We start from the raw sequence: 15,613 nt of genomic DNA on the forward strand, positions 1-15,613 counted from the left end.
TCCGCCTTTAGCAACCATCGCTCCCCTGTTCATCCTTCATAACTTTAAGCAGGTATATTTTTCCATAAAAAAAAGGATACCCCATCCTTCAGACAGCATCTGTGGAATAAAAGCCAGCATGCCCCTCTAAGATTCTGAAAATAAACAGGGGATACAAAATCAGACTACTTCAGACAGTTCCCTCAACCTCAAGTCATTTGCAAAATCTCCTCTCCAACAAAGTGAACTTGGAGGCTGCATTTCAGGCAAAACTTCTTTTTTGTTTTTCTTCCTTAACTACATCACATTAATTTTAATTTTTTTCAGTGTAGACAATGTCCTTATCTTTCAGCGAGATCCTTCTGTTCCTCAGCAAGGCGTACACTTCTGCAACACTTGCACATAGTAGAGACTCAGCTCCTGTGGAAATAATGAGCTGAGGAAAAGGAGTCTTGACTTGACATAGCAATAAATGAGGTGAAACTTTCCTCTTCTTTTTTTTTTTTTTTTTTTTTTTTTTTTTTTTTTTTTTTTTGGTGAGAAACGAGAGTTGGCATGTAGGAAAAAAAAGGAAGAAAAAAAGAAGGTTCTATTTTAATATGAAATATAAAACACCCATTGTACAAACGTGGAATTTCTTTCTTTTTTTCAGAAGCAAAGAAAGAATAAAGATAAAGGCTGCAAGTGAATGAATGAGGAGAGAAAACTAAGATAATGCAGTCGATAATCAGTTCAAGGCAGAGCATTATCCATGGGGCCATCGGTCCGGCCCTAGGGGAGAGCTTTTTAAAATATCTCTGTACGCAGCTTAGCTTTGCTCATTACCATAGCTAGTCTTTGAAACACTGGAGTGGCTTCCCCTGGCGTGAGCTGTACCTGTGCAAGGAGCCTCCAGTCCCCTTTAACCAAACACGCCCTGCGTGGCTGGCAGAGCCCCGCTGCCCACAGGCTCCATGAGGGCTGCGGCTCCCGTAGGCCGCGAGCGGGCACAGGCAGGGATGGGCTGCCCAGAACGTGTCTGCAGTGCCAGGCGTTGCTGCTCGAAGGCTGCTTTGTGGGTGAGAAGCCACAGAGTCGTGCAGGTGGATGGCTCTGTTCCCCTGGTCGCTCTCGGGATGGGACTCTGTGTCCCCGCACACAGCAGGGCCCCTGTGCTGGGGAGGGCCCTGCCTCATTCTGCAGCAGCAGTGGTGATGCTCAACAAAGCAGCTGGACAAAGAAAATCCCTTCTCCTTATATGAACCCTAATCTCTTTTTGCACTGCTACAGCCTCATCACCTACCCTGGTTGTGGTACCACACTCCTTATGCCTTTGCCTGGAGAGCCCTGGCCTGCATCCCCTCTGGGGCATCCTGGCTGTCACCAGAGGAGCCAGCTGGGCAGCCAGAGCCTCTGTGGCCTCCAGGAGCATCGTCGAGGGCAACACTGGGGCCAGCTGTGCTCAGGGTGGCCATGCTGAGCACTGGGTGAACTCTGCCTATGCCAAGGAAGAGGCGAACAGCATCTTTGGTTCTCAAGATGGTCTCTAAACCCACTGACATCCCAAATCAGCTTGAAAGGAAAAAGTACTGTCCATCTCAGAAATAACTTCTTTAACAACTTGTCTCCTTCCAGTTTTAATTCCTTTGTTGTTTCACTCTTTTCTCACTCCTCGCTGCAGATGAGACTGATGACTATGAGAACTACTATTATACAGAAGCAAAACAGGATACCAGCCTCCTGCAGGAGCTCTCAGAAGAATTTAGCTGGATGGAGACATCTTTACGTGACATCTTCTACATGGAAGGTACCTGTCAGGGGTGGGCAGGAAGGCAAGGAAGGGGTAAAATCCCAGCCTTGTGCTTGAAGCATGAATGTGGCAGGCCTGGCTGCCAGCCTGCTCTCGAAATGCCTGCATCAAAGGGATGAGTTAGGAGAATCGTTTGCAGTGTTCTTCTTTGTATTTCTCTTGTAAGATTCCTGTGTTTTATCTCCAGGTTTCACAGGATGGATTCTGATCATGCAGAACATTTCTGATTGCTACTACAAAAAAGCACAGGCTTATTTGTCTATAGACACTGTAAGATGTAATTGCTGTTTTCATGGGATATATGTTCTGTATTTATGCTAGGAACCAAATGTAGAGCAGGTTTCTTTTTTTTTTCTTTTTCTTTTTTATCAGTTGCAGGGGTTTTATTTCCTTTTCATTTTTTGTTTTGCCAAACTTCAGGAGAACAGGAAAGGATCCTAGAGATTGCTCAGGGGACTCAGAAGGAGAGGCAGGGAAGTTGCCTGTAACACTCTCCAAGTTATCCCCTGGTGCAAAGCAGCAGAGCTGACTTTGGGCTGTCTCTAATACCAATTGCTCCTGGCAGCCTGGACTGCAGTGGAGATGTTGAGCACAGTGTAAGGAGCAGCACAGAAGTGACTTTCAGCAGGTGCCAGCTCCCTTTAAGCAAGAGCCACCAAGGGGTATGGTAGAGTCTAATGGTGGTGGATGGCTTTTCCAGGGGAGATTTAATTCTATGTTCCAAACAGGACATTGCCAAATCCACATCACTCCAGACTCGGCATGAAGGGAGACAGCCAGAGGCAATGCCACAGAGACAAATCTATCTCTGATCAAAGGAAGGGACTTGCCCCATTACAACTCTGTAATAGGGCAAAGGGAGTAGAGGATCTCCAGACCCAAAGCTATGAGCCACTGCAGCTTGGAATAAATTCTGCAGCAACTCATACCACTCCTGTGGGTGCTGAGCTGATGCACAGGCATAGCACTTGTTACACAGGATGCTGTACCCAGAAAGACAGACTCCTGCAACCACAAAAAATGCAAGAAGAAAAAGCAGGTGATGAAGGTTGAGATGCTGAAAGGTTTCCATCCTTTTCTCTGCAGACTCATGCTCCTCCAGCCCCTGCAAGAATGGTGGTACGTGTGAAACAAAAGGAAGTGACTTCACCTGTCACTGCCCTGAACCATACGGTGGGACTACATGTGAAAAAGGTAATGGCTCTTTTGCTAATCTACCCTCCTTATTTTGGCACATAATACTGTTGTTGCAACTTTATAAGCCTGCTGTTTGCTGAGCTGCGTGTTCTGACAGCCCACAGCAGTCATGTCCATAGTTCTTAGGACCTCATCCAGGCCAAAGTCTGTCTAAAGAGCATCCAATGAAATAAACTTCAGGAGAGCAGAGAGTGCTCCTCTATGCCCTGTAAGGTGGGCAGTGGGGAGCTGCTCATTGGTACCACAGATTTTTTGCTGCAGATGCTGAGAACAAGAAGTGACCCCAAGTCCATATCTTCCAAATGAAAGCTTCCTTGGAGCGTCAAGGGAAGGCATCTTCCCACGATCCCTGCAAGGGCACAGCTCTTTTACACACACAAATGCTGATGATGTACTTTATGTGTGTTTTCCACAGTGGAGGACATGTGTCTGGAGAAGAACTGCCACTTTGGTGACTGCCTGGTTACATTAACCCCACCCTATTTTAAGTGCAGCTGCAAGCCTCCCTACAAGAGACCCTCCTGCCAGCGTGGTGAGCACTCAGCTGGGCAAAAATTGTGGTGGGGAGAGCACCATGGCCAGCCTGCAGTGGGAAATCACCCACTGCAGAGGGTGATCTTGCCCTAGTAATGCTGCAGCTCCCATCCATGGGCCTGGCCAGTGATGAGTTATGCTTGATTTGCAGGGTGGTGGTTCAGTCACTGGTAAAACCCCCAGATATGTGTTTTATAAGATTTCATGAGAACTCAAAGCCAATAGGCTGAGTGGGAGCTCTCCCCAGTTTCCAGTGGGCATGTGAGTGGCTGTGTAGTGTTCAGCACATTGACAAGGCTCTTCTGTGTTTTCCACATTGACAGCATCCAAACAGTGCAGCCCAAACCCTTGCAGAAATGGAGGCACCTGCATACGGAACAGATACAGATCAAAATTCACCTGCAAGTGCCCTGAACCTTTCAGAGGGAGATTCTGTGAGATCGGTATGTCACAGCCCCTCAGGGGGAGGGGTGAACCTCCAGAAAGGCAGGGGCTGGCTTCCTTCTGCAGCCAGACTGTCTGATGCTATTCCTGTGCATCCTCTGGTGACTTCCTGTCACTGCTCCAAGAGCCTGACTACACCAGGGCACTGGGGACCTTGGAGAGAAGGTCAGAGGAAGAGGCTACTGCTGGCAAAAGGGCTTGAAACTGCTCCCATCTTGGTGTTTTCTAAGTGTGCTTTGGCAAGGTCCCACTGGTACATAGTAAGTGAGGTCCAGAGGTCCTCAGAGGCTACACGTCACAAAAGGAAGAAATGTCGTGATTTCCTTAAACATTCAAAATCTGATGTAGTGAAGATGCCTGCCCTGTTGCCTGTGACTCCCCAGGCTGAGGGGACTGCTTCTGATGGGTGATATTTGAAGTCAATCAAGGTAGAAGATGGACAGATGTTGGGACATTATTCTAATTTCTGGCCTGTGTACAATAAGGAACAAATTTTCTTGGCCCAGTAGGTACTTCTGATCCTCCATAAAATGAATGTAGGACAATGAAGGGAAGGAAAAGGAACAACTTTGAGCAAAGAGCAACACAAAAGTTATTTTCATAAGAGCACTGTCTTTCGACAGGACCACATGATTGTTATGAAGATGACTCCTCTACTTATAGAGGTAGAGTAAACCAAGCAGAAAATGGCAGGACCTGCCTGCACTGGAATTCCCACCATCTCTTGGACCATCCTTTTAATGCCTTTATGGAGGATGCTGACTCACATGGCATTGGTGAACACAACTTCTGCAGGTAATATTTTGAAGAAGCAGTTGTAGAGGTCTATATCAAAGAGATCCTTGAGGACAAACTGCTCATGAATTTGAGAAACTGATGGTGTTAAGACCTCACATCTTTTTAGACACTGCCTGCCCATGAAACACCAGAATGTTAGAGATACCTTCTCTAACCATGCTGATATGAGGCTTTCAGAAGCTGCCCTCTTTGTTTTGAATGAGTCTCACATTTTTCTTATGGCTAAGATAGGTAAAGGAATAGTAATGTGGCAGTATTATATGCCTCGCTCAGGCATCTTCTTTGTCAATCTTATGAAATATTATCTTTGTTCATCTCCCATATGGGAACATGAAGCTTCTTCTCCCTAAGATTCCTCAGCTCCTTCACTAGTTTCATGGAGATTTGCCCATTCCCACTGGCTGATTCTCTCAACTGTTCCCTTCAGGAATCCTGATGAGGATGAAAAACCCTGGTGCTACATCAGGAAAAATAATGAAGTGGATTGGGAATATTGTGATGTTTCACCCTGCTCAGGTAAAGAATTAGAAGCGATTTGGCAGCACGTAGGTGGTCTAGAGCAACATGTGACTCCCTACTGCTTAACTCTTCTAGTCTGATATTAACTCTGAACTATACATTTGCTGTCTCTTCCAATGCAGCTGAAGAGACCCCAACAGAACCCCCTACAGACCCCCCTGAAATATTCCAAACATGTGGACAACCAGAAGTTCGTAGGACACTCAAGAAGATCTATGGTGGATCCAAGGCTACACCTGGAAAACATCCCTGGATGGCATCTCTGCAGAGACCCACTCCAGATGGGAATAAACATTTCTGTGGTGGAGTGCTAATTAAATCATGCTGGGTTCTTACTGCTGCACACTGCCTTGAGTAGGTGCATGTCCTATCATTAGGGTAGATAAATGTACAAAAATCAGGATGGTTAGTAAAGGCAGCTTGGTATCCAAATTACTTGCAATCAAAATGATTGCTGGGAGTCAAATTGAAAGGAAAACATATATGTGGACAGAAAAAAAAAAGAACACATACATAAAAATGTTTATATACTTGAAAATGGTGCTTACTGAAATAATAAACTTAGGCCCCACTCAAACAAAATGAGCCAAAGTTGTGTGAGAGGAAAAAAGGAGGAAAGCAAGGAGGAAGATATTGCAATGTGCAGAAGAAGAACTCTATGCAAACCTCAGGGGATATTGGGATGCCATAAGCAACATCACCTATTACATCAGAATTAAGTTCTTCAAAACAATCAAAATATGCACTTAGCTCTAATTTTTTTCTCTGTCAGCTAGCTTAGAAGATTACATTTCCTCCAACATTTGTATTGAATCAGTTGGAAACCACCACCCTTTTACCACCAAACAGCTAAATTACATGCTGGAAATAATTTCAACACGTAATTTTAAATATGCTCAGACAATGGCAAGGAACTCTACTGCCATGGCTACATGAGCTGCCCTTTGTCATCACTGCCACAGTAATAGACTGTGTGCACACTGCTACTCTGCCCTAAAACGCAAAGAAAATCATGTACATGCAGCTTTAAATCACTTTATTTCATGATTGCAACAAGAGAAACATGCATTATCCAACACCACTGCTTTCCTATCTAAGCCTTCCTACAATGATTTTACGAAATCTTGTGGCCAAGCTTTACAGCTGGAAGAAATATCTTGACTTCTTGTTACTAAAAGTGCAGGTTTACACCACCACTGATAAAAAATGTCTGTATATGAATGACTTTTTTTTTTTTTCCCTCAGAGATGTAGAAACAAAGATCCAAGTAGCCCTTGGCAAGCAAAACCTCAAGAAGAAAGAGGATCATGAGCAAATATTTGATGCAGTGCAAATAATTTTACATGGCAAATACAGAGAGGAGACGGGTCATGCCCTATACAATGATATCGGTAAATCCTTTATTTGATACTCACCTGGCTCACCTCCAACCTTTGTTGTTTGAAGTGCCTCTCTCCCACTAAAATCAATGTAAAATTCTCATTGATACTATGCTCTGGAAATAATCAGGCCAGATTGTGATCTAGACCCTTTTGAATCTTGGGATGTAAATTGTGACGGGCAGGCAGAGGTCACTGCTCAGGAGGAGCCAAACAAGGGGAACAGGTCCAGCACAGGGGGGCAAAAGGGATGTTGGGTTTATGCAGCTTGGCATGCTAACAACTGCTAACAATAGTTAGGGTTCAAAATTAGATCAAAATATTTTTGTTATTGTTTATCTCCTCTCCAGCACTACTTAAACTGCAGCCTGTTGGCGGTTACTGTGCAGTGGAAACAAAGCATGTGAAAATAGCATGTCTCCCAGACTTCTTCCTTCCTGCTGGGACTTCCTGCTTCATTTCTGGATGGGGTGACACAGAGACAGGTACCTGTGGGCTAACGGGGTTTTGGTGGGTGTCTAGGTCCTTGCCACTCCAGTGGCAAAGTTTGCTGCTACTTTCAGCAAAAATGAGGACCTAGACACTGGTGAAACCAAGACATGGAATTCAAAAATAAAGTTAGCTAAACCATGCCATGCAAATTACTCATTAGCAGAAATCTCCAACTGCTAAATCAATCAAACCTGTCAGAGTTCTGATAAGATGCCTGATGCATTTTTTAGCCTGCCATCCGACTCTCCATGTCGTGGTTTCATCTGAAGCCAGCTGCAGAAGCAAGAAAGTATCAAGAGAGGCTATGGTATAGCTTGTGTGTTTCAAGACAGCACCAAGAAAGACAGGAATTTTCACATGGTTTTCCAGCCCATTGGGTCAGATAAAGCTTTTTGGAAACAGCATCTGGACCTTCAGATGTACTGAAAAATAAAAAAAAATTCCTAAGCTTTTCTTCAACTAGCTCTATCCAAAAACCTTTCTTGCCCACGGTAAATCCTAAGGGGAGAAATTATTATGCTTAAAAAAAGATAATGGCAATTTTCTGAAAAATGCATTTTCCCATGTTCTGATTGATATGTTGCTGTGAAGCAGCAGAAGGAAAACCTGTCACTGAGGCTGCAGTAGGTGGTCCTAGTGCTTAGTGGCTGATACAGCCAGATACAATCCATGGGACTGAATTCTCCCTTCATATAATTCCCATTGAAGTCCACAAGAGACAAGTATGTTCATTTGATCAGAATGCACCAACAGAATTTAATGGACATTTTTTTTAAAGTTCCAAATAAAGTCTCTCTTAAAAAGGGTAAGGGGGATTTTATGGGTTTTTTCCCCCCAACAAAGAATATCAAGTACCCTGTACGTGTTCAAACTAAATGGCTCCTTCTTTGAGCAGAGCTATTATTAGCATTTCAGGAAATCACTGCAGAAATGGAATATTTCCTGAAACTCAAGCAGAACCAAACTTATAAACCACCTTTAATTATCTACAGATGTAGTACTTTGAAACTAAGGCTATTGCCTTTAGATGTCAAGTTATGTCTTTAGATTCACTGTAATTAATCATTGCCCTTAAATATTGTATGATTTTCAGTTTTCATCTGTTTCATTAGCTTGCATGTTAAAGCATCTAATAGTAGCAGTATGAGAAGTGCTGAGCAGTTCAAAGTCCCATGGGGACCTCTGGGAGCTGCAGAAAACCAGCACCTTGGAAAAGCAGAGATTACACAGAGAGAGCTGATTAGAACCAAATTCTGAATACCTGACTTAACTTTCATTTAGACAACAACTCTGTCCTGAGTGAAACTTCAGGCTCCAGCTCATTGGAAACTTATCATTTCAGCCAGATAGTTCTTTCTTCCCAGTCTAGCACATGCATCATCCCCCATCCCATTTGTTTGCCAAGCAAGCTTGTATTTTGAATAAAAGACAAATTATGACAGGAATGAGAAGAAAGTGACTCCATTTTTTTGGTGCATATCCCATAGGTGACGCATCCCATCAGCTATTAGATGCCAACGTCAAGCTGATTTCACAGAGGAAATGCAATGAACCCAAAATACATAATGACAAACTGGATGATAGCATGTTTTGTGCAGGAAATCTTCGGAAACCCGGAATCGATTCTTGTCAGGTCTGTTGCTTTTTCTGTATTTGAACACTAATTTTTTGTGTAAAGAGTCAGGCTGTGCAGAACTTTGGCAATGTGCTGCATATGTACCTGTTGTCACATCAGTGTATTTCAACACTCTACACGAAGTACACTTTGAGCTGTACATCCTTAGTGTTTATATTGCCACTGTCACCTACAGGCAGATCTGTGGAATCAAGAGACTTCTGAGGCAGTTTGCCATAATAACCTGAAAACTTGCTCTTTTTTTCCCCTCAGTTTTGTTATGGCCTCTACCTTGACTGCCAATTCTAATTTGATTTTCACTATCAGAGCTAAGACTTGCAAGGAGTCGGTATTGATGTTTCTTTCCATTACAGCTAACAAAAATGTGAAACAAGCTCATACTTATACCATTGAAAGGTAGGAAACCATTTGCACAACACTTCCTAAGGTGCAAATTACCACTGTAAAGCATATTTTGCAGTAGCAATCAGAAATAAAACAAAAAAAAAAAAGCAAGTAAGCAACTCAGAATAAGGCTATTTTGAGGTGTGTGAGACAGCTTAATTTTTCATAATGCCAGGGATCACATCTTTATCTTTCTGAGTCCAGGCTCTGAATTCCTGGTACTTTCACACCTGGGAAATTTCATGTGACCTTGTCAGATTTATGTCACAGACCGGAAAAAGAAAGAAAACTTACATCCAAAAAGTCTGGTATCACTTGATCTGGCCACAGAACTGCAAGTCCTCTTAGGGACTAAGCAGCATCTGATGGTACATCTGTTAGGAAAAAAACATCATTACAGCTTCAAAGTCTTGTGATGAGAGAGAAACTTTCTGATTCTGGTTACTATATTGCTTCATGATTTGAACATGTGTGCTTTCCTTCCTCAGGGAGATTCTGGAGGCCCACTGACTTGTGCAGAAAATGGCTCCTACTACGTATACGGCCTTGTGAGCTGGGGTGAGGGATGTGGGTTAAAAAACAAGCCAGGAGTTTATACCCAGGTGACAAAATTCATCAGTTGGATTAATGATGTAATTCAGTCCTCATCAAGGTCACGTCAGTAGGAGAGAGCTTTGGAATGACAAAAGGTAAGACTGAGAGTTTTACTGGGTTTATTCATTCCCTAAATGCCTCATCTTTGATGAAAAATATTGCTGATATTTTCTCATGGCCTACATGGGACATCCTTCATCATCATCGTGAAAATAGCCTTAAGAGTGTTAGCTAGAATGTCAGCAACAGTTTTCCTGCTGTGGGCTTTGCAATAAGCCCACATTTTTTAGCTAAACAGATCAGAAAGTGAAGCTACTCCATTTCTTCCCCAAACAAATCAAAGGCCCTGGTATCATGTTTCTTGATCTGCTTTTCAAGCCATGAAAACTCTCCCATCTCAGCTACTGCCAGATGAGCAGCAGCTCAGATGACTTTTCCTCTTCCCCTCATGCTCCTGTCTAAGGTGTGTTTTTTCTGCACTCGTTGGACCCTGACACCTCAAAGCTATTGGTGTGTGCTCTTAAAGCCAGTACCATTTTTCACACACATAAGATTAACCATGTGGCTGAGTTTGCCAGATTGCAGCCTTGAACTTCCTGAGGAGAGAGGATCAGGCAGGACAATTATTTTTAAAAGCACTTTTGTAAGTAAATAACTGCAAATTTCATTAGTGATGCATTTCAGATTGAAAAACAAAACAAACTTTCAGTACTAGAATTATCCACTTTATTCCTGACTAGAGAATAATTACATGTCATGCTCCAGATCTACAAGGGTTTATATGTACTTAACCAGTGAGAGCTAGTAGTACTAAAGCTATTAAAAAAATCTGTCCAGAGCTATTGGATAATTTGAGAGTTCTCATAAGATGTACCTGTCAAATTGTGTAACTCTTGCCCAATGATTCTGCACAGAAATTTGAAAAACAAGGGATTGGTATTAAATCGGGACATAAAGAATAGGCTTGTTTGTGAAGAGTCAATTTCTTAAAATAGTAATGTCACTCTCACTTGAATTCCAGGGTTTACAACCTTCTCTAAGCAGCTACCTAATCTGTCAATAGCTACCCCTACTGCAAAGGGTAATTCTGATTTTTTACTTTGGAAGGTTTGAAAAAAACTGAAGAACTGATTGTGACCTGAATACATCCTAATAGTCTAGAACAGATTCCCTGATGTGTGCTAGAAGACCTGCCTTTGGCAAGTCATTGATAAATTTTCTCCCACAGGCCTTTGACTCGTTCATCTCTTTAACCACCTGAATTGTGCTTTTGTACTCTCTTAGGTCAATGGTGCCAATATTCCAGGAACATAAAAACCTCAAAAAATTACAAACATGGAATAAGAGTCGCCTGATTTATTCATTATAAATTATTTCATATTCTACCATCCATGGTACAAAGCTGAGCCTGCCAGTCATCTAGTACTAATTTCATTTACAGCTTTAAATAAATAGCAGAATCTGTAATAAATTCAGTGATAAATCACAAAGTATCCACACAAAAATAAAATGATCAGTTATAAATTGCAATGTTTTGATTGCCTTTTAAAACAAAATTTCTTAAAAGCCATCTATTGTGTTTTCCAAAAAACTGGAAAAGCTACAGGATTTGCAGAACAAGATGAAAATCTATTTATGTTATGTCATGTTTCTCTTTACTTCTGATAAAGCTGCATATGCCTTCTCTTGACTTGCAGAATTTCTGAAGCATCAGGATTGACTCCAACTTGCTGAGATCCTTCTGTCTCCAACTGGTCCTGTAAAATCACACCCCAAAAAAATATGAAACCAGCCAGTGGATATTGGAAGGTTTTAACTATTATTTTATAACAACATTTTCACATTCAAAATTACAGAACTGGCAAAAAAATGAGGAAAATCTAAATCACTGTTCTGCAGGGAGCGAATTTCTGCTGTGGAGAAGTGCCAAAAATGGACCTGTTCATGTAAGTTAGATACCTCACACACCAAAGGACTACATGTGCTCAAGTCCTAGTTTCTACTTTGAAATAAAAAGCAAACCAGCAAAGACCTGAGTTTCACATGGATTGCACGCCTGTGGGTTTCCCTGGGACCATCAAGTCATTATCACACCTTTGACTTATGAAGACATTGCCTGTAGTTCCCACTGCCTCCTTTACTCAACCATAGTTTTCACTTATTTCCTGAGTAACTTTTCAGATGGGAATGCAAATCATGGATATGTACTGTTTCTCTTGGTCTGGATTATTGTTTGACTTCTTACCAAAGTTAACAATTAAATGATCAAAGTATTTGAAGTGCAGTGCTTCTCTTTTTTTTTGTAGCTGAATGGTTCCTAATTGTAAGAGCTATGAGGTTCCTGTGTGGATTTCTGCTCTCTTGTGCTAGGACACTGCAGGCTGGGAGTCATCCCTGTGACAGAAGGAAAGCTTGGAAGATCCCTGCTTGTAATATCTTTCACCTTGAGCTGGACAGAGGCAGAGGAGGCTGGAGCATTGCCCCTCTGCACAAAGCCTCCCACAGCACATATTATCTGTCAGGAGCCTACACTCAGCCTGTCAATACGGCTGCATGGGGAGATCACATGGCAACATGGAATTACATGGCAACTCATGGTCCCTGATGAAATTAGGAAAAGAGAATGGGAGTTGCATGGGGAGTCCCTTCTACCTCTGCTTCTGCTTTCCTCAGAGGTACTAGGACACTTGGAGATCTGCCATCATCCACACATTGGGGAAAACACATTCTTGACATGACACTGCTGAATTCCCTTCAATGGCTCCTTCAAATTAAGACGTACACTAAGGCACAAAGCTTCTTCACATATCCTGTTCAGACAACAGGGAGAACTGTAGACTCCAGGGAGCATTCAGAACTGTTAGACAGGATGTGTGCAGGTAAGGAGCAGAGCTGCTGGGATTTGTGAGAAGGATGGTTTGCTCTACTTACAGCTCCAGGTCTGTACTGAGTGGAAGGCTGCAGCAATCCCATTTCCCGAAGGTATGCCAGCTCAGCAGCTCTTCTTGCCATCTCAACTTTGTGAGAGCCTGGGGGAGTCCAGCCAATGCCTCTGAGCCAGTTCAAGTCAGACTTGTATTTTATCTGAGAGAATGAAACATGCACCAGGATGTATTATTTTATTGAGCTCTAACCAAATCACACACCCTGGGTATTCAACAGAGAGCATATAAAGGAGCAGCAGAGTCAACAATAAAAAAATTATTCATTTTTAACAAGCAGACTGTGGTTCTTTCAAGGGATTTTGTTGGCAGGTGAGGTTTGCAAAGGACAGAGAGCCCCCAGCCCAGGGAAGGACCATGTCACTCAGCCACACTTACATCACTCTGCAGCTTGTAGGCCTGCTTTGCGTGTTTCACATTTAGCTGCTCAGGGTCACAAGTGTATTGGTGCAAGGGCTGCCTGTAGTTAAGATTGCTTGCAAGCTGCTGGCTTCTCTTGGCATGGAGGAATCCTGGCTGGTTGAGCTGACTCTGGAACTGTGCCATGTTTAGGGCATAATCACTCCTGTACTGGAGGTCGCTCTGGAGTTTCCCCACTCTGAGGACATGTCTGATTTTGGGATCATCATTTGCACTGAGGAATCCAATCTGCTGGCCTCTGTCTCTCAGGAAGGTTTCTCTGTATTTGTACTGCAGGAAGTACAGAGAAAAAAAATCTCATTTTCACATTCAAATTACCTTCAAATTCTGTTATGAAATAACTTATCCTCCCCTGGCTATCAATCATGTTTCCTGTAGTGCACAAAGACCGAGGGTTTGTTTGATATCAAACCACATCTCCTAATCTAACAAGACACTTTAGAAGAATTACTTTTGTGCTCATTTTTAAAGGAGTGGAAAGACTTAGGGGGCCCAAAATGCTCATCTCTCAAAAGTAATCAGAGATCCTCCTACTGTTGCACTCTTGGGTACACACAATACAGAGCTCAACCAATGAAGCTCCTCCATCTTTAGCTTTCTTGCCAGCTGTGGTCTTCTGTGTTCAAAGATAACCCACTTTATCCTAGACTATGTTTTAACTATTCATAGCCTAGTATCTATATTATTTTATTAAATCATAGTATGCCTTCTTCCCAAGAAAAGCTCTTGGCACATAAGAACAGCTTGGAGTTGGACACTATTAATGCTAGAATTTAGCTGGAAATTTTTGCACTTAACCAGCACTTTGTTTCATTGGATCACCAATTTTCCATACCAGAACAGTCATGTCAGACTTCACCCATTTTTATAGGATGGGGTAGCTTGGGAAGAGGGTTGGGAAGTGTTTGAAACAGAACAGTTCTTACATCACTAGCAATCTCTCTTGAAGCCTTTGCTGTCTGGAATGGGATGGCGTCAATCCTAAAATCATAGCCAGATGCCCTTGTCTGTTCCCAAGATGTTTTATACAATTTCTGTGTTGAAAAGAAAAGAACAAAAAAGTCATTTCCCCCTGCAGTTTCTTAAATGCAGTCCCATAACTGCAATAATAAATGTTTTATCCTACTGGGCTTATTTGTATCAAGAGTCATCAGTACTATCTCCAAGGTTTTGATCCAGTTCTATAGCACTTCAACTTCTTTTCTATTCACCATAATGATAAAATGCCTCATCTGAAAAGTGCCACCAGGGTTTCCTTTTGTACTTGAATGTGGTTGTTTTTGATGTGATTTAATTTCTATTAGAAACTGTGATGCATCAGTCACATCAATATTGCATTGATATTGCCCTTATTCTCTCTTTTGATGCATCCACTCACAGTGTCTTGGGTTTCCTGGCATCCTAATTTCAATACCAGTTATTTCAAGCTTTTCAAATGATCCTCATCTCTATCCCCAGCCACATGTGGCTTCATTAACTCATGTGGAATAACAGCCGGTTCTAATGTGACTTTGAGGATGTGAATCACATTTACATCCTGAAGAGAAGTTGCTCTAGATTTGGTTCTTCTTCCATTAGTAGCTTTCTTAAAATAGCTTCCAGTCTGCAGGTCCTACTACACAGACATGGTATCTTAGCTGACACTTTCAGCTGTCCCCTTCTGATTTTATTCATTTGCTTTCTGTAAGTCTTTGATTCACCCCTCCTGTGGTTTGTGACCGTATGAAAAGGAGCACAAAATCCACTCCACATTTTAAGACAATCTTCTGTTTCACTGGTGACTGTAGTGCTAGGTGGTAATAAATTTGAAAGTAAATTTAGATGCCAGAAATCCTGCAAGACAGCCAGGGCAGAAGCAATGTAAGCATCACTGTACACCCTGATAATAGGGATGACCTTTCATTTGTGTGCAATCCTTGCACATAATATTTGTCTTTTTACATTTTCCTCTATTGTTTCAAAATTGTAATTTCTACTTGTTTCTTTTACCTATCTCAAAGCTCCTAGCAAACTAAGGTCATTCTGACCCTACAGGTAAAGACAACAGCTATTTAGTCAGGGAACAGGACACTAGGAACAGACTGAGTTCCTCTCTATGAGATAATGTGGAAACAAATTCTCTTTAAACTAATTCCACTCACTGATTCAGTTACATCCAGATTGATGACAACTATGCCTAAGGGATCATTTCAACACAGTGTTGCAGCTTCAGAAAGGTAGAATATATAGTTTAGGAAAGAGGATTCTCCCTTCTCCCTCACCTAAACAAAACCAAAAAGATTTTAATTTGTAACTAATCATATCTACAATGAAGGTTTGAAATCCTTAATAATAGCTTAGTGCCCTCAAAAATTAAATGAATGCTGAAAAGGAAAATTAGCAGACTTTACCCGATTCTTCCAGCCCAAACCTAGAAACATGTTGGCTTTTCACTGCCTCTGGCTTCTTTTAGCTCTGGTCAGGCTCAGAGAACTTGGCTTCTACATACAGGACAGTTTTTATTCCC

The 15,613-nt window shown here is 42.1% G+C and overlaps 2 protein-coding genes across 2 annotated transcripts in view; one reads left to right on the forward strand and one right to left on the reverse strand.

The window, feature by feature from the left end:
• The first annotated feature begins 314 nt into the window (after positions 1-314).
• Positions 315-11,963, forward strand: HABP2 (hyaluronan binding protein 2). Its single transcript, XM_064429343.1, has 14 exons — positions 315-384; positions 831-1,037; positions 1,640-1,765; positions 2,855-2,962; positions 3,381-3,497; positions 3,823-3,942; positions 4,567-4,738; positions 5,169-5,257; positions 5,383-5,614; positions 6,506-6,651; positions 6,990-7,124; positions 8,619-8,764; positions 9,640-9,840; positions 11,443-11,963. The coding sequence occupies exons 1-13, from the start codon at positions 315-317 to the stop codon at positions 9,814-9,816; spliced, it is 1,845 nt and encodes a 614-aa protein (XP_064285413.1). The 3' UTR covers positions 9,817-9,840; positions 11,443-11,963.
• Positions 10,934-15,613, reverse strand: part of NRAP (nebulin related anchoring protein) — a 46,114-nt gene continuing 41,434 nt past the window's right edge. Inside the window, exons 39-42 of the mRNA XM_064431346.1 lie at positions 14,034-14,141; positions 13,066-13,377; positions 12,677-12,829; positions 10,934-11,502 (exon numbers count right to left, since the gene is read on the reverse strand). Coding sequence (XP_064287416.1) covers positions 11,401-11,502; positions 12,677-12,829; positions 13,066-13,377; positions 14,034-14,141 — 675 coding nt within the window. The 3' untranslated portion in view covers positions 10,934-11,400. The remainder of the gene's footprint in view (positions 11,503-12,676; positions 12,830-13,065; positions 13,378-14,033; positions 14,142-15,613) is intronic.

This window comes from Passer domesticus, chromosome 8 (assembly GCF_036417665.1).
Source record: "Passer domesticus isolate bPasDom1 chromosome 8, bPasDom1.hap1, whole genome shotgun sequence".
Classification (NCBI taxonomy): domain Eukaryota; kingdom Metazoa; phylum Chordata; class Aves; order Passeriformes; family Passeridae; genus Passer; species Passer domesticus.